Source organism: Anoplopoma fimbria, chromosome 10 (genome assembly GCF_027596085.1).
Source record: "Anoplopoma fimbria isolate UVic2021 breed Golden Eagle Sablefish chromosome 10, Afim_UVic_2022, whole genome shotgun sequence".
NCBI lineage: Eukaryota > Metazoa > Chordata > Actinopteri > Perciformes > Anoplopomatidae > Anoplopoma > Anoplopoma fimbria.
Window position 1 is genome coordinate 14,259,227 of NC_072458.1, and position 23,389 is coordinate 14,282,615.

The following is a 23,389-nucleotide window of genomic DNA, read 5'->3' on the forward strand; positions in this document are numbered from 1 at the left end:
AAATAGATATTAGAGATGAATTATGAGCGGTTTACACTAGCTCGAAGCAGATTATAATACATCATTAAAACTACTAATAACAAGATTTGTTTTAATCCACATAAATATAATCTTATCATTTGAATGCTGTTTTTTTTTATGAAGAAAAAAACACTATTGATGACCTTAACAAAGTTAAAGGATAACATTTAGAATTTATGATGGTTCACACAGACTTTGTAGCAGTGGAAATTATTTTTGGGACAAAAAAATGTGTAGACCAGCTGCTATAATCAAACAACAAAACCTGATTAGGGATCTCTAAACGAATATTTTCTCCCTTTTTACTTTTGTGCTGATCCGAATGGGACTCTGATCCATGACTCTGATCCGTGATACGATCCAAACCGTGAGTTTTATTATCCGTTGCACCACTAGTATATACAGCATGGAGATAAATGCAAAACCCTTCAGCTTTGTTTAAATTACAATCGTGACACCGGGCTTCATTCCTGCACTTTGGATCTAAAAATAAGAGAATATAAAAAAGATTAGAAGTTTCCTACTTTAAAATGTTGTTGATGCTCTAAATGCATATCCATAAATTCAAGTGCACGGAGCAAGGGAGAGCCATAAGAGGGGCTATCAGGGAGCTTACAGATAAGCATCACGTCTTAAGCTCTTCCTCTGGCAGCTCTGAAGGAGAACGGAGGAGGAAAAGAAAAGGAAAACAGTGCTTCTAGTGTCACTGCTGCTTTTTGATAACAGGCGATTTGACTATTGCGCATGCGAACATCCGATGCTGAAACCATAGAATATGCAGCCCTCCTACAAACAAGAACAATTGGTGAAGAAAGAATGGCAGGAAACGGGGTTGAAAGGTTCTCAACTGATTCTAAAACAGATAACTTGTATTTGGAAATACTCTCCACTTCGTAACACTAGTATGTTTCTATATATCCCATTCAAAGTGTTACATTTCTGCAATCTGAGAAGAGAAAAAACAACACTATGGCCATGACTGGAGCGGAATAGAAGTTTACTCACCCAGGTAATAGTTGACAAAGTCTGCCGTGAGGGCGGGCTGCTTGTGCTTCCTGCGTCCGTCCAGGCTGGCGTTGGCATCGGACGTGTCCACGGGGAAAATGTCGGTGCTGATGCCCATCAGCTCCGCTTTCCTCATCAGCTTCCTGATGGCTGAGGCACTGGAGGTCAGAGGTCGCGGCAGCTTCTCCCGGGGCACCCACGCCTGAGGCCGGGTGTTCCTGGACAGCTCTGCTTTTGCCCTGTACTGCTGCAGGCGGGTAGTGATTCGGGCCTGCGTGGTATACACACATGTTCACATACAAGTGTATACCGCTAAACTCATTATATTCCTGCCCTAAACCTAATCATAACACACAAGCACATGTTTAAAGGTATAAAAGGTATGAATGATGAACATTACCTGGGCTTCCGGAGTGAGCTGCTTCTCTCTCTCCTGCAGGGAGACTTTGCAGTACGACTGTAAGGCCAGATAATTCTTCCTTTTCCACTTCCTGTCAAAGCGGTCTGCGTGTTGTTTGCAGTACGCAAAAAACGGGTCGGCAATATCCTGATAAAGCAGAGACACGCGCATGCATTAACAGTTGTAATAATAGGTTAAGAATGGGAACATTATTGTTAACAGCTTTTACTACACTGACATTTATAAAACCCAGTCCCCTTCATTCCTCACTCTGTCACAGGAGGAAACATTCAAAAGCAGAAGTAGTTTTTCTAGCTGCTGGCCTTTTGGGACCATTTAAACCTAACTAGTTGCCATGGATGACATCAGCATCTTGATAGAAGCCTTTTTGTGAGATTGAATGGATTAAGTGGTTTGCACTTGGTCGGCACTTTTCTGGATGCTTATTGTGCAGAAGAAGGCGATGTCTGGTGCTTACAGTCGGTGAGCCAGTGCACTTACGGGCTCACAGTTATATGCCCCCGCCAACCAATTAAGTTGCAGTTTATATCTGTCCAAAATACCATCACTTCATCAATTTATCCTATTAGACATTTGTTTGAAATTGTCATAATTAGCATATGAATCATTGAGTTATGTGTTTTGTGAGGTCACAGAGAGCTCTGACCTCCAAAATTCTAATCAGTTCGTCCTTGAGTCTAAGTAGATGTTTGTGCCAGATGATTTGAAATTCTTAGATATCATGTTCACAAGAATGGTACGGACAGACAACCTGAAAATATATACGCTCTATATATATTCTCTATATTTAGAGAGTGATAATTATCAATTAAATATCCATTGATTAATTATTAATTTTACAGTTTGGATTATGTGACATGGTCATTTTATATGATGGTTATGAGTTAATCACCACTCAGGTTGTGGCATTGACATAAACATGAACTGAATCTTTGTGTCCTACAATTTGAGACGCACGCCAATGACTTGTCATCTAAAACAAATAGCAGGAAAAAGGTGAAAGTTAGGAGAAATAATATAGAGCACAACATTAAAAGTGGTTTAATCTATCTGATGGTTAGGTACAGCAACATTCAAAACAGCAGCATTTCTGAGCTGACTGAGTAAGCTAGTCAACTAACTTGGTGAGATATGGTAACTGACTTGTGCAAGCATATTCACAGCTGGTTAGCTTGTTAGCAGTTAGCTCAAACTTTACCTCGAGATCAAGTTTTATCCATTCTCTAAAAATAGACGTCCTATTTATTTGCAATGCTTTGTTCTGCATTTAGAGTCACTGCAGGGCGTCAGAGAAGATACACTGAAGCCTGCTTGCATCATGCTGCCTAGCTAACAGGCTAGAAGCTAATGCTGCTGCTGGCTGTTTTGATGGACAGGACAGTGCTGATCTTACAGACAAAATGAGCAGTGGCATATTATTTTGTTGGTACTCAAAATGTCTCGGTTAGCTTTTCCCTGTTTGTAGCTAATACCCATGAATCAATACCACCACTGATTATCAACTTTAGGGCTGTACAGAATGTCATCTCTTTACCTTAAAAGCATCTAATGTGGTTTTGAAAAAGGTTTTTTCAAGGCGAAACGCCAACAACCTTGGATTGAAGCTGATTTTTTTATAACACCCATTTTTTTTATATACATTTTGACTTTTAGGCTTTACAACGCTCTGGTATTTGATTGTAAATGTATGGTTATACATACAAAGAAAAAGAAAATCTACCTAGATTTGTTAACCTATAAGTCATATGTAAACTGAAAGTCATATGTACATTGTAAATATGGTAATTGAAGCTTCACATTGGCTGTCCCGTGTGATGAGAACACAGATAAGCTGTAGGACAAGACTCACAGGGCTGGTCTTTACTTGTGTTTGGTGATTTGTGGCTGCGTCATAAAACCTTAACCCTTTGAATATTGATTCAATCAGGTTTGTTAGTTAAACAGTTGCCCATCAGCATGTTACCTAAAATTTGAATTTTTCTTCTTCTTCTACTTAGAAAAGTAAAGTACTCACCTCCTCTGCTGCGGCCTCCGAAAGGAGCCCCTCCCTCTGTGCACAGGTGACATGGAAATAGGAGCGACACATGCCTGCGTCACAGCTGATGCACACACCGGTCCGGGCAAAGCGGGCGTCCTCACAGAAACTGCACTCCTAAATGCAACAGAATACAACAGGGAGACTTCAAGCTGTAGCTGCAACGAGGAGAGAGTGACCACTGGTTTCTTTTTAGCCCATCACAACATAGGTTGCTTTACTGTTACCACTTTTATCTACAGGACTTTTCCACAGAAGACGTTTTAACTGGATACAGGTGTAAATAATGAAATGAATAATGGCTAAATTCCATTTAAGCTGATTTGATTTCAGGGTCCAGATATTGTGGATGCTGGCTCACTGTCACTCACACTTGAAATGAACAGAGCCATTATTAGTTATTAGTAACACATTTTCCTACAATAACAAGTCCAAATGTCTTCTGTGAGAAGTGAGTATAAGATTTACTGACATATCAACTACTGTCAAAAAAAACACTTCAACTATTTGTGAAACTTCAAATGCAGACAAAACTATCTCCAGCGCTTCAACCTCAACCGACATTTGAAGGGCAAATTGACAGTTTTCATTGCTTTTACTTTGCACCTGACGGTTCAACTTCATCGCAATCTTCAAACAAGAGTTTAACTGCATTAAGTGATTTAAACTCTTTTCAGCACTTCCACTTCACCTGAGTATGAAAGCCAATTTCTGTCATGACTAATGCCTTAGTATCTGAAATTAACAAGAAACATTCTCAAAATAATGCCTTAGTATCTGAAAACAAGAAACGTTCTCAAAATAATGCCTTAGTATCTGAAAATAACAAGAAACGTTCTCAAAATAATGCCTTAGTATCTGAAAACAACAAGAAACGCTCAAAAGAATAACCAAATATCTCAAAACAATGAATATACATCTATATTTATATCTACATGTCTATATATCTTCATATCTCTATAATGACTAACATTTTTTTCTTTTCATCACATTAGCAGAAATGAGCTTCCATACCTGAGACTTCAGATCCCTGCTGTCTAATTGCTTTCATTGGTTATATTTCAACTGTCCACATAACTTATTTTAATCCTACAATTCAACTGACACTTCAAAACCCTCTCAGTGCTTTAACTCCTCGAGTACTTCATCCAGAACTTCAACTGTCACGCAATGCCCTGCATGCAAGAATTCATATTTTAAAACATTCTCTGAGATTTGCGTGGAAGTGAGCATCTTTAATATCCTTCAGAAAATTTACATTTTCTAGTTTGAGTGGACAATAACTAAGCAGGAATGATGAAACATAATCAGTATATTTGAATATACAATCATGAGAGAGTAATCAAAACAATATCTAAAAAGTGGCCCCTGCAGGATGCGAAACATGTGACATGAACGTGAATTTATAATCCCACCTGCATAGATCTGAAAAAAAAAAAAAAAAAAAAAGAGTACTTGCCTTGGCCCCGTATTTTGAATAATTCATCTCTGTGAGCGTCACTGGTCGTAATTTATCGATGTCTCCAAATGCTACGCCGGGAACGTAAAGTGCACAGACCACATGCACCCATCTAAAAAGGAAGAGGAAGAAAATCAAATTGGTTGATAAACTGGTTTGTTACAGAGTAACAGAAAAACACACATTAGTATGAGAACCTTGCCCTGCCCTAGTTTTAAAAAGGTGACATTTAAAATGAATTGAAATCCGGTCACTGATTTCAAGCAACGCCATCAAATTTATTCAAATCTATGGCTGTGGTTATTTTTGCATTTAGTATAGTGGATTACTGAGTTGCTCAGACACTTCAAAAAGAAATGGATTCATAGATTTATGAAGCCCCAGACTCTAGCTGTGGTTTGGTGTGACACAATTTCAAATGCGGACTTTAGGGAAGAGAATCCGAAGTCCAATATAAAGATATCCATCTCTAGCAAGCAACGGCTTCACAGTTTAATTTGCTGTGTTTTTCATGCTCTAGTGAAGTAGTAAATTCGGGTGCAGCCTGGCTGAGGAGCACTATCAGCGATAACGTGGCTGAAGTCTCCACGCTTCACATAACACACTCTTTTCTCTCACTCCTTTCCTTTCTCTATCTCTTCTCCTCCCTCCATCCTCCTCTCTCCTTCCTCTGCCAGTTCTCTCTCTCGCCTCCTTAATCCAACTTCCTTTTCTCTCCACTGCTGAATATAGTGTATGTACAATTTACATTGTACATATATTGCCTTCAGCATTTCAACCAACTGAGGTCATTGGGCATCATTTGTCTTTGAACATGTTCCGCTCACTGCCTCTCGTAAATGGCAGCTGACCACCGGGTCATTGTGTTATTGTATCCCACCTCCCGGCGTCCGTCTCTTTGAAGATGCCGTCCTGGTTGGGGCACAGCTCACAGCTGGGGGTCACCCCGTTCTTGCAGGCGTCACAGAACCAAGGCTCTGTCGAATTCTCTGAGGCAGAGCTCATGATCGAGTCGCTTTCGCCGTCCACACCGTAACATCCTGGAAACAGAGAAAAGGATTGCCGGTATGTCGTTATCCATTATTACATTACATTACATTACAGTCATTTAGCAGACGCTTTTATCCAAAGCGACTTACAGGAAGTGTATTCAACATAGGTATTCAAGAGAACTACTAGTCACCAGAAGTCATAAGTGCATCTCCTTTCTTAAACAAGCATCTTAAAGCATAAACCAGAGCAAAAGTATAGTGCAGAAGCAAATTACTACGAAAACAATAATTGCAACAGACTAATACGAATACAATAAGTGCTACAAACTAATACGAATAGGATAAGTGCAGTAAACGAATACAAATACAATAAGTGCAGCGAACTGATACGAATACAATAAGTGCAACAACTAATACGAATGCAATAAGTGCTACGAGGAAGGCTCAGGGTAGTACTTCTTGAAGAGGTGAGTTTTCAGCCTGCGCCGAAAGATGGGCAGCGACTCTGCTGTCCTGACGTCAGTGGGGAGTTCATTCCACCACTGAGGGGCCAGGACAGAAAAAAGCTGTGACCGGGTGGATCGGCCGCAGGGACCTCTGAGCGACGGGGCAACCAGTCGCCCCGAGGCAGCAGAGCGAAGTGGTCGGGCAGGGGTGTAGGGCTTGACCATGGCCTGGAGATAGGAAGGAGCTGTTCCTTTCACTGCCCTGTAGGCTAGCACCAGAGTCTTAAACTGGATGCGAGCTCTTACAGGGAGCCAGTATAGAGAACGGAGAAGGGAAGTTGTGTGAGAGAACTTGGGGCGATTGAACACCAGACGTGCTGCAGCTTTCATTACATTATACTGCCTTAACTTTCACAAAGAAGCAGAGGAAATACAGGCCTATGAGTTGACTGTTCACTACTCTCATTGGGCCACAACTAAGAACCATTGAAAACTTTATAACCTTATAACTTTGGCGGTGTAAATAAATACCTTATTTTGTGTTATCCATAAAGTATTCACTTCCAAAATTGTTTATCATTCCATTTAGGCTACTATTTAAATGCAATTTGCAATAATCAAAGGACCAATGATTACTTCAACGAGTTAGTATTCTAATTATGTAAAGTTGTGGGACACAAAGGAGATTAGATTTAAAAAAAGAAAAAAATGAATGGTCAAATATAATGCAGCAGAGGTTGAGGTATCCTGACCTTTAGCCCATAGAATGGGTCAAGCTCCAAAAACAACTACATTTCCCATTATGCAACGTGATGGCATTTCTCGTTAGACCCTACCTACCTGGTAAAAATGTGCTTCTTTCAAACATCTCAATCTCATGTAAAGCAGGCTTTCTGTTATACATGTGTAGTCCAAAGAGTCCTAAAACCCGGAAATCAGTCAACATTTTTGCCTTGTCTCAAAGTCAATGAGTTTTTTTAGACGTTTTTTGTTTAGATGCCCAAAAAAATACTGCTGAAGAGATTTTAAAGTGTTGTCCTATGACATAAAATACATTAGTAAATACCCCAAATGTGAATTTTGTAGCTTTTACGTGTCTTAAAAAGGGGGTCGCTAACAAGTGGCTAAATGAGACTACCTACTGTCTTCACGCTAGTGGGCCTTTAGCTTAGTGATGGTGACATGAAGTCATTCAAACCTTGGTGTAGTTTGTCTAACGTTAGCGTCTTACGTCTGCTGATTTTATTTACATTTCAAAAAACATCAAATTGGTGTTCACTTGTGAAGATTATCTTGCTGAACAAAAGGTGTAAGTATCGAAAAATGTTGGTTTTCCACAGAGATTATTTACTGCAATAATCTCATTGGCTTTCTGTTAAGGTAACCAGTGCAATGCTAACTTCTTGTTTGGAAGATACTTCATTCCTGCAGCGCCTTATTGTCCAAAATAGATGGAACTGATCACACCAATATGACATCATAAGGGTTATTTTCTTAGACTTGACAGAGCTCCTTTGGTCAGCAGCCACCGCAAGGAGGACAGCTGGTCATAAGTCTTTAAACTCAAATAAATGTAAAGCAATAACCATATGCAAAACAAAAGCCCTTCTTTGCCCCAGTGTAAGAAGAAAACAGTCCTTAAATCACTAAAACGATGAATTGAAAAATGGACACATCAACAACATGTTTAGTTGGCAGAAAGTCTACAAAAAGGGCCTCACGTTGTTTTAAAATGTTAGAAGCAACATTTACTAAAGTGAAAAGAGGATGTTTGCAAAGTATTGTTGTGTAGGACCTTGGATCGATGGGCTGATCATGATATAGGCCTAGGCTGTTTTGGAAGTACCATGCACAGCACACGACCCACTGATTGTCATATGGTATTTGGCCATTTTGTATTGCTTTTGACATCATTGTGCTCACCAGGTATTGCTGAGATTTGTTAATGTAATGATATGGCTAAAATGTTAGAAAGGGAAGAAGGGTTGTAGACAAGCTAAGGGTTTATCTAGAATATCCAAAACACTTTATTCTAGATAAAACTGTCAATGACACCTGAATTGTTGATATTAACACCTTATTGTTCAATAAATGTGCACAACAGAGAGAGAGTAAACTGTGATGATTGTTTTTTTTAAAAAGATGTAGGTAATAATTTTACTGCTCACATTCATTTTATCTTCCAAATAAGCTGACCTTAAGGCTAACAACCTTTAAAACCTCTCCAACCGTCTGACTGTTTATCTCTCTTGCCTTGTCAGACTTCATTTTAACAATATGGCCACATTATATATCATAGCTCTCAACTATTAACAAGGTGAGTACAAAGTAATAACCAGAAATGATGACAAAATGTACTAAAATAAGAACTAGGTTGTAATAAACTGGAATTCAGATAATATACATAGTGCAAAGTGCAAAGAATTTTTGAAATAGTAGACACCCATTTTATTGTACTCATTTTGTTTTTATAACTTGCATGAAGCAAGAACATTATTTGACACAGTCAAGAACTACTACTGTTCAACTGCAGGTTTCCTCTCTCTCTCAAGTCAAACATTCAGGAAACCCTTTTGCAGTCTCGAGTGATGTCATTCGTCAATAGAATGGCAAAATCCATCAATCATCTAACCTAAATGGAAAGAGATAACATGGACCTGCCTCTTGCTCTGCCATAGGTTAGTTTGAAGGTAAAAATACTCTTAATTTACTTCCAATGTTGTGTTTAAAACCAAAAGTTGTTTGCTGCTCTATGAGCTATTCTTAGCCAGCTGCTACAAAATTTAGGGACAAAACGGAAACCAACCAACAACCAGAGACATATTAGCATTGCCATACTGTGTGTCCTGTCTTCAATGGACGCAAATTATTGCACACTGGACAACAATGTCAATAGTATTGCCTGTATTGTATTGTAAATGTAGTCCTGTGGTTTGCTATTGTAACACTCTGGGAACCAAGTAGATGACAACAAGTAAGAAATTAAAAATACAAAATAGACCTGGTCTGCTCTGGTTTCAAATCTACTGGGACACTGCAGCACCACAAATTGAACATTTTATATAAAAAAAAGTGCCCCAGAGAAGCACGACGAAGCCAAGCGAAAGAATTTTAATGTTGTCCCCTTAATTTTCTGAGGTTGCCTAAACAATTACTTGGCTGATGTGGTTTCTATGGCAGCTATTACACCAGGCAGACGTGCTCTTCACTACCAATGAGGGCAGCAATCAGTACTCTGCCTCCGCTGGGGAGATAACACTCTAACTCCTAATTCAGTCAACCAGCCTTCGGGCTTTTTGAGCAATGGGAAAGACTCACAAATCAAAAGCTCAATGTTCTGCATGCCCGTCACTGTGTGCTACACTGGGGAGTCGGGCGCCCATCGAAAGCAAACACTGGGGCGGACGGAGTTGTTTATTCAGCTCTACACTTTGTTTGGTGGGTGCATGTCCTTTTCTGATTGCAATCCTTTGCTGTGTGTCATGGTGAATCACAAATTTTGAACTCTGCTCTTCAGAGCTTGGCAGGGTATATCTTAAGTTTCTTAAACGTAAAGGCAGGATACACCAGTCAAGCTTCTGATTATTCCACTGGTGCAATTAAGTCACAGCTGGAATTGTCCTGACCTTCAAAATGGGTTAAGCACTTAGAATCTAACTACCCAAGAAGTGAACATAACTGCTGCCTATTTTTCTACCTCCATTTTCCTTCACAGCAGGTGGCAAGGACAGAAGGCTAAGGCCTATATCTCAACTCAACATTTATTTTCCTAAAGAAAGAGGTATAAACTGGAGTAACTCTGGCTACAGTTAGGCGCTTCATCTTCCCTGATTGGGCTTTGAACCGTGGAACTGGGGGTTGTGAACGACCACCATGCTGGTTTAACCGACTTATGGCTGAACTGTGGCACAAATCTTCGGTGTTCCTTTTGAACTGAGATACAAAGCTCAGACCGTTAAGCCACGGGTTGCTGGCTAATATGAGCTAAGCCGACAAAAAGTGATGACTACAGGATATCTTCATAATCCCTGAAGGAAAGATTATCCTTGTCAGGAATGACGAGCTTGGCAGGAAAAAAAAAGGGGGCAAGGTAGAGTTGACTGAACCAAGAACAGTACTTTAAAAGGTTTTGAGAATTAATAGAAAGAACTGTTTGCTTGCCTACAACAAAAGCCCCCTTGTTGTGGATGCAACCAGCAGTGAGAATGAGTATAAAGACAGAGTAAAGGCAATGGAGGGGTGTTCCCATGGGTTGTTTTTTTCCAGGGGTTGTGAATAAGTGTGATGAGCAACTCACATGAATGAAAACGCCAACTGCTATTCTGACAGCACAACGTTGGCTCACAAATTCAACTTGGCAGCAGTCTACTACTAATCATCTATCTATAGCTAACTTTATACCATATAATACAAATGAGAACCAATCAAAAGAAAAATGTGAATAAATGAGTGGAGAAAGACAATGAACACAGATGTTTCCATAACATGGTCCACAATGGTCACTGGAATTATGTGAATCCTATGTTACAGCCTTCATCATCACCAGATCTCTCCCAACCTAGGGGACATTTTGGGGCAACATATTCAACAGCACTGTCCGTCATCACCACCATCATCATCATGAAAACATTAAATGAGGGAATATCTTTTGTATTATCCCCCCTTCTCCCTCTAGGAGACTTCTAGGAGTCTATGACGAGCATTGAAGCTGCTCTGGAGAAACAACACCAACCCCTTACATACCTGGCAGACGCCTGCATTGTATTCCGACTTTACTGTCATGCAGAGGCTGTAGCAGGCTCTCTTTAAAGAGCTATAGGGAAGGTACTGTTAGCATATAAAACGAGAAGGAATACATTGGCACCAACCATGTCATGCTAGCTTGTAGGAAAGGAGGCTAAATAAGTCTCCAAAGGCAAGTGATAATATTCACTGGCATGGACATATTCACAGGCGTCCCTTGACCTCTTACCTCAAGATATTGGAATGCAAATAGGTTTTCTGGGTACAAATAGGTCTCACCTTTATGCTAATCCAATGCAATTTCAGGCAAAAAACAAGCATTTTTAGCAGTATAAATGTGTTATTTTAACCTATGAACGATAAACTAAATACCTAGGGCAGTTAGATGATGCATGGCTTTCCTAGGTATATTGCCAATAAAGGGGTTTCTGAGCAGTTTCAGAACTGCTCAGAAACCCCTTCGCCAATCTTCGCCATCCAATCGCAGAAAAATGCAATGAATTCATGCTTTTAGATGGAATGCACCACTTCTATTTGGCAAATACTGCTGACACTATGGCAACTTTGTTTGTTTTAAACCAGTGTAGTAAGTATTACGCAAAGAGCACGCAAGCTAGCTAGCTAGCTTACTAGTCGACAGCTGGCTAGATTGATTGATTTGTCAAAATGTCTTATTCTCACCAACCCTAGTCAAAGTAAAATATCACAACTGGTTCGTAAAAAACAATTCGTTATAAATTAGTTTTCATGTAAATAGTAACATGTTTTTTTTTGCAGAAAAGTATTGCATGTGTATCCAAAGCCTGATATATGTTCTTTCTCTGTGCTAAATTAAACTATATACAGTGTTTTTAGAAGGTTTTACAGATGTTAAGGGCTTGTGGTTGGGTGACACAGACTCACCCAACCAGGGAAGTCAGAAAGTATAATATCACGTTGTTGTATTGGTTTTTCCATTTAGTGAAAATGACAAAAAATATATAACATTAGACCCAAATAATTAGTATTAAACATTAAAAAAATAAGTTGCAAACATAAATGTGTTGAACATGATATTTGTGGCAATAACTATATTGACAGTACTTTGAACTCACATTTGAGTATAAAAGTCAACATCACTTTCACTGGATCAGAAAAGGATGACAGCCTGAAGTGGATGTATTATTACCATTTACCTTTCCTACAGTAGCCTATCATAGCTAAGAGAAATGTGGTGCCCTTAAATGACAAAATAAGGGTTCTGGATGTTCAGACTGAATAAAAAGAAAACTTAACATGTGAATACGTGACAAAATGGTCTTCTTTGGCATTTACAATCAAAGGCAAATAAAAGAAAAGGGAGATCTTCTGGTATGGTAATGATGTCTGCCTGTATGAGTGGCGAGTGTGTGATAATCAAAAGGCAGGCTGGTAAGAACAGGACTCCTCTCTGTGCTCTGTGTAGACGCTTGCTTTGTGGACTTCTGCTCCAGAGCTTTTGATCTCTCACCCTGGTCATGTGCGCCTACCTTTCATGTCGGCCTCTCTTTTCGTCTGAGAGGCAGTGAGGGTGTCCGGACAGTAGCGCGGTGCGAGAACAAAGAGAAGCTGTGAAGTCGAGCAGCGAGACCGACTCGTATGAGTTCCGGATACGGACAGCTCATCTCTCATTTCTGCCTCAAAGTCCTTCCTTGTTTGGCCTTGTCTTAGCCTTGACCGAGGTACTTTGTGATCTCTAAAAATGAGCCAACGTTTTATGAGCACACCAGCATCAGGACTATCACTTATCCAGCTAGAAGATAAAGCTGTCAATATATCTATTCTTAAATGTAGGGCAGGATCATTTTATCAATTATTTTTATATAGATCCATTAATTATTTACTCTACAGACTATACCATTGCAGTTAATAACGCACTATTGGCCAGTGGAGGCATACATAGCCAAAATAAAATAGGGTCCAAAAATTACCCTTGAGGTATTCCGGACCAAATTTTTAACCAATAAGGAAAGATGGTTTTCTTTGAAAACGCAGACTCTATTTTCTAGGGCTGAGAATTTTGAAAGATATAATTTGCAAAATTGGAGGGGATTATTCCTCATATTCTCATATTGATTGAAAAACATTTTTAAATTATTATGTTTGTGTTTGTGCAGGGTTCTGTACCAAACAAATATATTTTTTGGTCAGTAGAATATGATGTGTAGGCCAGGACATCTCTGCAGCACGACAATATTTAATCTTAAATGTTTAACAAATATTGCACCTCCTAGGCCAAACACACAGCCATATTTTCACATACCTCTCGAAAAACATACCACCATCAGCATTTTTCAGTAAGACATTAGTTACTCTTAAGATACTTAATAAAATCATATTAACTTATAGTTAATGGGGAAAACTATTAATGGTGACTCAATGTGTGCATACGTTTCCCTTGGATAATATGGATGATTCTGATACAACATGTGGCCAATATGTCACCCTTGATTTTTGTTTTCTATGGCAGCCAATACTCTGCCCATGTTTTACATACTTCATCGTCAAAAAGGGCAACTGCTTAAACATTAATGAGTTGGATCTTTAGTCAATAAGCATCCCTTTCAGATCCAGTGTTATCATGAACCATCAGGTGCTTTTTTCAGTTGTGGCTACAAAGGTAGACATATGGAAGCCCTGAGAGGAGAAGGGATACAACAAATTCTGGTGGTTTAATTTCCAAGTCTGATCTAAAAATTGTTTTCCCCCTTTGTTTATAACTAAAGACCAGGTGAAAAAAAATAGTTCTGCCAGGATCACGTTTTTTATGTTCTATGTTCTCATGTGTTTGCTGTTGTTAAACTTATTTCAGTCAAGAGGCTGAAGTGAAACTCATTTAAATAGAAATAAAAGCATTCATGTTTTATTTCTCCGTGAACTCTAAACAGAAGGTACATATATTATGTGTTACCAAGTAATGTGACAATGTTTTATTGGATGAAAAAGAGTTAAATGATATAGAAAAGTTATCCTGGTAAAACCTTTTCCACCTGTTTAACAGAAGAGGATTATCCTGGCAAAACAATGTTTTCACTGTTTACAAGTCATAAACACAAGAGGGAAGTTTACAGGCATTTTTTAAAATTGAGCTCTTAAGTTAAAAACACATTTAAGTGAAGGGAAAGGGTGGCAAAGCAGTGCAACAGAAGCAGTGCTCTACAATGTGTCAGGATCACTGAACTACAATTCATTTTTGATTCATTGGATTGAGTGGAAATCTGAAGTTTTCACATCACTGATTACGATAATGCTAGATGTTCGTAATGGCACTAAAACACAAGTAAAACATGAGACTGACATACACAGAAAGCTGGTATAGGAGTCCAAAACAGCTGCTCTGTTGTTGCTCTGTAGTGTCATTACAAGACAAGAGTTTTTAGTTGTACTGAGGAAAATGTTGTTTTTAACACATATATATTATACATATATATATACACATACGTATATATATATATATATATATATATATATATATATATATATATATATATATACATATATATATATACATACATACATATATATATATACATATATATATATACATATATATACATATATACATATATATATATATATATATATATATATATACATACATATACACATACAGTGGGTATGGAAAGTATTCAGACCCCTTTAAATTTTTCACCCTTTGTTTCATTGCAGCCATTTGCTAAAATCGAAAAAGTTCATTTTTTTTCGCATTAATGTACACTCAGCAACCCATCTTGACAGAAAAAAACAGAAATGTAGAAATTTTTGCAAATTTATTAAAAAAGAAAAACTGAAATATCACATGGTCATAAGTATTCAGACCCTTTGCTCAGTATTGAGTAGAAGCACCCTTTTGAGCTAGTACAGCCATGAGTCTTCTTGGGAATGATGCAACAAGTTTCTCACACCTGGATTTGGGGATCCTCTGCCATTCTTCCTTGCAGATCCTCTCCAGTTCTGTCAGGTTGGATGGTGAACGTTGGTGGACAGCCATTTTCAGGTCTCTCCAGAGATGCTCAATTGGGTTTAGGTCAGGGCTCTGGCTGGGCCAGTCAAGAATGGTCACAGACTTGTTCCGAAGCCACTCCTTTGTTATTTTAGCTGTGTGCTTCGGGTCATTGTCTTGTTGGAAGGTGAACCTTCGGCCCAGTCTGAGGTCCTGAGCACTCTGGAGGAGGTTTTCTTCCAGGATATCTCTGTACTTGGCCGCATTCATCTTTCCTTCAATTGCAACCAGTCGTCCTGTCCCTGCAGCTGAAAAACACCCCCATAGCATGATGCTGCCACCACCATGTTTCACTGTTGGGATTGTATTGGGCAGGTGATGAGCAGTGCCTGGTTTTCTCCACACATACCGCTTAGAATTAACGCCAAAAAGTTCAATCTTGGTCTCATCAGACCAGAGAATCTTATTTCTCATAGTTTGGGAGTCCTCCATGTGTTTTTTGGCAAACTCTATGCGGGCTTTCATATGTCTTGCACTGAGGAGAGGCTTCCGTCGGGCCACTCTGCCATAAAGCCCCGACTGGTGGAGGGCTGCAGTGATAGTTGACTTTGTGGAACTTTCTCCCATCTCCCTACTGCATCTCTGGAGCTCAGCCACAGTGATCTTTGGGTTCTTCTTTACCTCTCTCACCAAGGCTCTTCTCCCACGATTGCTCAGTTTGGCTGGACGGCCAGGTCTAGGAAGAGTTCTGGTCATCCCATACTTCTTCCATTTAAGGATTATGGAGGCCACTGTGCTCTTAGGAACCTTGAGTGCTGCAGAAATTATTTTGTAACCTTGGCCAGATCTGTGCCTTGCCACAATTCTGTCTCTGAGCTCCTTGGGCAGTTCCTTCGACCTCATGATTCTCATTTGTTCTGACATGCACTGTGAGCTGTAAGGTCTTATATAGACAGGTGTGTGCCTTTCCTAATCAAGTCCAATCAGTTTAATTAAACACAGCTGGACTCCAATGAAGGAGTAGAACCATCTCAAGGAGGATCAGAAGAAATGGACAGCATGTGAGTTAAATATGAGTGTCACAGCAAAGGGTCTGAATACTTATGACCATGTGATATTTCAGTTTTTCTTTTTTAATAAATTTGCACATATACATATATATACACATATATATATACATATATATATATATACATATATATATATATATATATATATATATACATATATATATATATATATATATATATACATATATACATATATATACACATATATAGGTGTATGTTTGGTGGTTGTTTTTGTTCTAATTTTTTCTTTTTTCAAAATGATGATCACAGCTCTTCAGAGCACAAGGTGAAGTCTTCCAATTGCTTGTTTTATTTTACTTATAGTCCAAAAGCACAAAGATTAGCAGCAAATCTTCACAATTTAACATTATTGTTATGTTTTTTTGTCTTTATTATCTTATATCAAATCATTATCTCTCAGGTGACTTATAATTTAATATAAATAACATTTCATTCAGTATATAAAATTATTTAGTTTCAGCACTTGATAAATGGTGTCGCATTGATACACTTCGCATGGTCAGCCTTAACTATGGATGTCTGAGACAGCACCAATCCATAGGAGATGACCCACAGAGTCATTGATTGGGACAAATACCTGGACTGTTGCCATACTAACTTTAGGCTTGAGTCTTTTGAAGCTCTGCATATATGGACGCACTTCTACAATGGACCAAACTCAGCGGCCTACCTTCGTGCACAGTCACCCCACAGTTGTCACACTGGATGATCTCATCTGCATCCTCGCTGTTGTCCCCCAGACAGACGCAGCAGATGAGGATGTGCTGAGTGCTCCAGGTTTGGGACCGGTCCAGCAAGGCATCCTGGGGAATCAGAGAATCAGAGAAACAATAAAGCCACTTATCAACGTCCCCTCCTCCCCTGATCTGAGCACAGATCCAGTAACTGACTGTTAGTAAATCCTGTACACAATGCTCATGGACACTGTGCTCTGATACCATCTAAACCTCTCATTGGATTATGTGCTGATTTAGTGACCCATATTGTTGTTTTGGTATTATGGAGTACTATACAAAGAAAGTAGCCAATATGCAGGCCAAATACCTAACTCATCTGCAGTGGTTACATAACCAGCATTAGGCTGAGGACTGTATTTGCTTCGATGCTCAGTAGCTAACTAATGTAAAGGCTCTCACTCAGCCTTTTGACTCTACGCACAAAGTCTGGTAAACAAATATTTGTCCACAACCATGTATAAATAACAGTTATGACTTAAATTGCACACTATCATACCATAACAATACCACAAGCAACAACGATAATTTAGAAACCAATAACACTTCCCAACTGAATTCTAAGGGATGTACTTAAAGTCGTTTTTTTGCATCCAGAGCTTCTATTGAGTTTTTTTTTAATAAAGCTGTTCTCAAATGTTATGACCTCACCATATATATCTTTTTTAAATCTTCCAACAAAATCCCCAATTTGACTAAAGTGATTCATCAGATTGAATGACTTAGTTTATGCTTTTATTAAATCAACTTTCTTTATAACTTGTCAGTACGTGCAGCAAATGTTTTTTTCAAAGGTTAAACCCCAAAAAATATCGATTGAAGCTAAATATTTTGTAAGCCTGGAGATAATTACATCCACATTTTCAAAACATTTCTACCAATAATGAGTCAGAAACCAACCTGGAATATAATTATACGCATAGTATAACACTGTTCATTACCGAGTAGGGATGGCTACTGAAACCCAGTATTAAACAAGCAACAGTGCTAAATTATCAAAGACTGGAGTATTGAGAAGCTTAGACATAACAGGTTCTTTTATTTTAACCTTTTGGTGTCATTTATTATTATCTGCTCTCTGTGTCAGGGCTGAGCTTCGTTAACACACACACACACACACACACACACACACACACACACACACACACACACACACACACACACACACACACACACACACACACACACACACACACACACACACACACACACACACACACACGGCAATGGAGAAACAGAAGTGAACAGGTGAAGTGAAAATAACAACTAATACTCATTACTGTTAGTGCAATAAAACCTTTGAGAGTAAAAAGCCAATACTTATTAAATACACCTGTTCAACAAGCATAAACATGTTAACTAGTAGAAAAGCACTATTTCAATCTGCTCTGTCCGCAGTCTTTTATCCAATGCAGCTATGTTAACACGAGCACAGCACGCTAGCTCGGCTAATAGCAATTTGTTGCGGCTAACTCAAACAAATCTATAAGTCTGTAAATTGTCTAACTGTTGAGTTTTGTTTGCCACAGATCTTAAAATCTTAAACGTATCTTCTAGCTGAGCAGTAGACCCTCCTCCCTCGACCAGCTGTATCAGCAGAGTGAGAAGGACAGAAGAAAGGAGGACGGACTGATACTGACTGATGTCTTTGTTCTTTATTCTTTAGAATCTTCACTCAGGAATCCAATTTATTTTATTGACATGTTGGATTTGTTTCCAGTGAGATATTATCGAGTTCATATAGTGGTTTTGCTGTTGTAGAAACAAAATGTAGTTATATCTAAAATATGAATTCTAATCCTGTTCTGAATTGATTGTTTTGATAAACAATATATTAAAAAGCAAATATTTAGTAATGAAAAAGAACAGATAAAAACTAGCGATAAAGATCGAACCGATGGGGAGTATAAATAAGAGAAGTAGTACTGATGAAGTCCTATGTGATTACAATCCTATCCTCATGCACAGCATTGAAATATTGATTTAGAATTTGAATGTCGAGGTTGAGTGAAGCTTTGAAGATTCCAACTATTTGGTACAACCCAAAACTCAATTGTGGAAAATGTTGGTGGACTGATATTCTGTGAATTTCACTGACAAACCCATTTTCTTACACTGTAGAATCCACGTTGTTCCAAGTAATCGATTATCTATATAGTAATAGAAAATTACTTTTAGGTCTAATTGACTTATTGCTGCAGCATTAATAAGGGGAGACTAGCTTGAAATATATGTGAGCTGCGTTGTATCGTGCCTCAGCCTGTTCTCTGGCTGATATCTTGATAGAATAGCCAACGATATACTTGTGACCTCAATTCAAATTCTTTATGCAAATCCATTTTTTTTTTAATTATTTGATTACTATATGCAACTTTTTTGTGACATTATTAAGAATCTGTTACACATACAAGGAATTTGGCTAGGTGAGTGGTGCATAACAATAAACACAGTGCAATAGTATAAGATATAATTCAAATAATAATAATAATGTGTCACCTCATTGCCCTTTCCCTGGGACATGCTGTCGTTAGTCAGCTCTTCATCAAAAGCATTGGTGCTCTTAGTCTTCTTCTTGGGCTTCTTCAATTCTTTGTCACTGTCACTGGTACTGTTGTTGTTGTTGTTATTGTTGTTGTTGTTGTTGTCATCACCGTCGTCCTTCTCATCGTCTTCATCGTCCTCATCGTCTTCATCGTCGTCGTCGTCGTCGTTATCGTCGTCGTCATCCTCACTAGCGCTGCCCCCGTCCTCCCCCTCCGCCCCACCTTTCTGAGAGGCTGCTTTGCCTTTCTTCTTCCCTGCCGCGGGTCTCCAGTCGTTGTCGTCCTCGCTGTCGTAGTCGTCCATCTCGTTCAGTTCCTCCATGGTAGTGAAGTCCAGCAAGGGGCGGTTCCTGCGGAAATTCCATTTTTTGGGCTCTGCCTGGGACTCCTCCATGTTCACGCTGCCGGACCCGGACGTCAAGGTAGATTCAGTGCCGGCCCCTGCAGCGGTCTCAGGCTCCGATGTCTTCTTGCTCTTGCGTCGGCCTTTGGGAGGGGTAACGGCGGGGGTGTCTTTGGTGGAGCTGTCCGAGGATGCCTGCTGTTTGGTCTTCTCCTCATCTTCTGTCAGGTTGTCCTCAGCAGCCAGGTCTTTGGCCTCCTCTTCGTCTATGCCGTCGTCTGCAGAACCAGCGCCGTTGTCCGAGTCGCTTCCTGAACCCGCAGCGCTTGCCTTAGACCCTTCCTCGTCTGTGTTGTTGCCGGTGCCGTCCGATCCTGTCAGAACACAAAACAATGACAACAGAATCAAAAGAGTGAACAATAAAGGGAGGCTTTTATATTGAAGCGGCAAAATGTTTGGTTTTTTAATGAGCAAGTGTAACCACGGCCATAATTGCACCAAGGTAACACAATTGACTTTACAATCCAGTCAATTAAGTCAATTATTTGACTTGTTGACAGACTGAAAATTGTTAGCTAATTTTGATGACCAGTTAATCATTTTAGGCATTTTCAAGAAGAAATCTGAAACATTCTCTCATTCTAGCTCCTCATTAGTGAGAACTGGCTGCCATACTCTTTTATATGGATATCTTTAGGTGTTGGACCGATGGTCAGACATCATAACACATTTGTAGATGTCAATTCAGACTTTGGGAAAATGTAATGTGCATTTTCTCATTATTTACAGACATTTTACAAGCCAAGAGAATACTTGTAGAAATAATAAGACTTAATATAAAAATATTTGCTAGTTGCAGCCCTGCAGCAGTGGTTCCAAATCCTAGGATGAGGATTCCCAAGATATATCCCAGGGGCTCATTCATTTAAAAAAAATCTTATATCTGTTACAAAATATGTTTATTTCTTTGGTCCTGTCTTTAAATTGTGTTCTTTTATATAGCTAAAATATAGCCCAAAACTTTTTTTGAAACTGGGGGTTGTCCACAATCATGGAAGCTTCAGCAGGCTTTCAACTAATCCTACCTTTGTAAATCTTTTTTTTTTTCTTGTTAAACTATGATATATTACATAAGGCTGCTAGACATTACAAAAAGACTGTGCGTACCTGAAGCATCTCCCACTTCAAAGTCACTGTCATCTGAGCTGTCGTAATCCAAGGCATCTAAGAGGGAGGCGGCGAGGGGCTTCACCTGCCGGCGCTTCAAACTGCGGTCCACTAAAAAAAAAGGATGAGAAAGAAACATAAGGATACAAAGTTTGAGTGAGCAGGTAATTGGAGAAATCTCTACTACATAAAACCTGCTATTAAAGTGTTGCCTAAAGATGATTACTCCCACACATTATAAAGAGATACAGCACCAACACATCAGATGGACATAAATAACATAAAAACACTGTCAAAGGGAGATTAATCAAAGGAATATCAGTTCTGTCCTCTGTAAATATATGTATGCATAGCCTGATCAAAATCTGATAGGTCCAAATATAGACTAAGTTTCAGGTTAGGGCTAAGGATAGTCGCCGTGGTTTGTGATGATTCATTTAGATGTAAATCATTTCAAAACTTCATGTCATTTTTTTCTTGGATTCATTTTTTAAACTTTATCAGCACTATGCTTTTGTGGAAACGTATACAGATTCATCATATAAGTTGAACAAGAAGTTGAATTTAGCGGACACAAATCTTCCATGGTGGCCTGGGATATTTTGGAGAGTAACCCAGCTTTACTCCAGGTTTTTGCAATTTATTCAAGCACCAAGCTAGAAAAGTAGAGACAATGATTTGCCCTTAAAGATTTATTGAGAAATAACAGACTCCTTTTTATGCTTGACGCAACGCCCTTGGATTTCACCCACTGATGGCACTTCCACTACTCTAGAAAGATGTAACATATGTAATCAGGCTGTGTTGCCTTAATTTGAATCCACACTTCACTATGTGACACAGAGCCATGACGGACCGGTAAATTCTATTCTCCAATCTTGGACTTTTGTTTTTTAACATGAAAAACAGAGACAGCAAACAGCAACACGCGCAGCCTAAAATAAATACATTTGCTTTATTAGTTGCATTGCAGACAAAGCTGTTGGTTTGTTAACTCGCATGGGCACAGGCATCGGTCTTAGAGACAACGGTGAAGAAAATGAAGATGTTTGACGGTGTATTCCTGAAGGGAAAATCATACCCCGAAGTATGAACATAAAAATGACATGTAGACATGTCCCACTTCCATTATCAAATAAATACTTTAACCACATAGTGCTTAAGTGTTTGTGCAGAAGTGTTAAATTAAATAGTCCAGTTATAGCGAAACCTTTTTAGGTTTTAGCTTAGAGGCATTTGTTTGGAAAAGAAGTGAGCAAGCGACTGGATAAATGAGACTTGGATTATGCTGAACAAGTTGTGTCAACAAGTTTTTCTGCTGTTAAACACTGCCTCTATTTACTTTAAGTCATCAAGACTTTTCTCAGTTTTCTGATTCCTAATTCACCACGGAGGCATGCAAGATAGACATGGTTTTATTCAACAATTAAAGTTTACACGGGCTGAATAACTGACATAGAAGGGGTCATTTTGTGGGTGAAGTACTTAAGCAGACATATGACTGTATAGTATCCTTTTAACTCTAAATAAAAGTTGACTAAAAATAAAATGTATTTTCAGTTTCAGCAACCACAGGCTGATGCCTGGTTGCCAGCCTGGCAACCACTTTTAAAAGTGTGTAAGAGCCCAGGCATTATCTCATTACCGCAGCGACTCAAGACTGCGGAGTCTTTCTTTAACTCCCCGGACATCGTCTGCACAACGTCAACAATCCCTACCAGCATCAGAAACGCGTAGGAGAGAACACGAGCGGAAGCATAGCACTTGTCAATGCGGCACACCACTAAAACAAGAGAGACACATCATCAGCGTATGTCAGTGAACACGAGTGACAGGCCACTTATGAGTGGTCTACAGCGGCTGCGCCCTAATCAGTAGTGGCATATCAGTTAGAATCAGTTTGTGCCAGTGGAACATGAGTGGTAAAATGGATGATGAATGGACTGTACTTGTATAGTGTTTTCTTAGTCTTACGACCACTCAAAGCACTTTAACACTACATGTCATCATTCACCCATTCATCCATTCACACACATTCATACACTGATGAAAGGGGCTACCATGCAAGGTGCCCATCAGAACTATATAATCATTCATACCCACTGGAAATACTGTATTGTTTCTAAGTGCCAAAATCCATGGAACAGCTGAAGCACACCAATAGTGAATAGTGACAAACCACCAAGAATCCATACACAACACTTAAACAAGAGGGGTATCAGCCACATTTTGATCTCTGCATCACTCTAATTTTCTTGTAGTCTTTAGCTTTGCCATTGCAGTAAAGTCAGTCTGCTGCCAAAAACCTCATTGTGAACTAAATAGCATCTTGAGCAGCACTTTACTTAGTCTCATGTTGGGGTTGCTGAATAAAACGCCACCTATGTGGTTGTCTTTATAGCTTGGTTGGCTGAATTGTTTCTTTATG

General features: G+C 39.1%; 1 protein-coding gene across 4 annotated transcripts in view; it reads right to left on the reverse strand.

Moving 5' to 3' along the window:
- The window catches only part of phf14 (PHD finger protein 14), a 99,502-nt gene that overhangs the window by 75,219 nt on the left and 894 nt on the right, over nucleotides 1-23,389 (reverse strand). For all 4 annotated transcript variants that reach the window (XM_054605402.1, XM_054605403.1, XM_054605401.1 and 1 more), the window contains exons 2-9: nucleotides 20,962-21,072; nucleotides 19,405-20,168; nucleotides 16,845-16,977; nucleotides 5,822-5,981; nucleotides 4,942-5,053; nucleotides 3,462-3,599; nucleotides 1,427-1,573; nucleotides 1,027-1,297 (exon numbers count right to left, since the gene is read on the reverse strand). In XM_054605402.1, coding sequence (XP_054461377.1) covers nucleotides 1,027-1,297; nucleotides 1,427-1,573; nucleotides 3,462-3,599; nucleotides 4,942-5,053; nucleotides 5,822-5,981; nucleotides 16,845-16,977; nucleotides 19,405-20,168; nucleotides 20,962-21,072 — 1,836 coding nt within the window. The remainder of the gene's footprint in view (nucleotides 1-1,026; nucleotides 1,298-1,426; nucleotides 1,574-3,461; nucleotides 3,600-4,941; nucleotides 5,054-5,821; nucleotides 5,982-16,844; nucleotides 16,978-19,404; nucleotides 20,169-20,961; nucleotides 21,073-23,389) is intronic.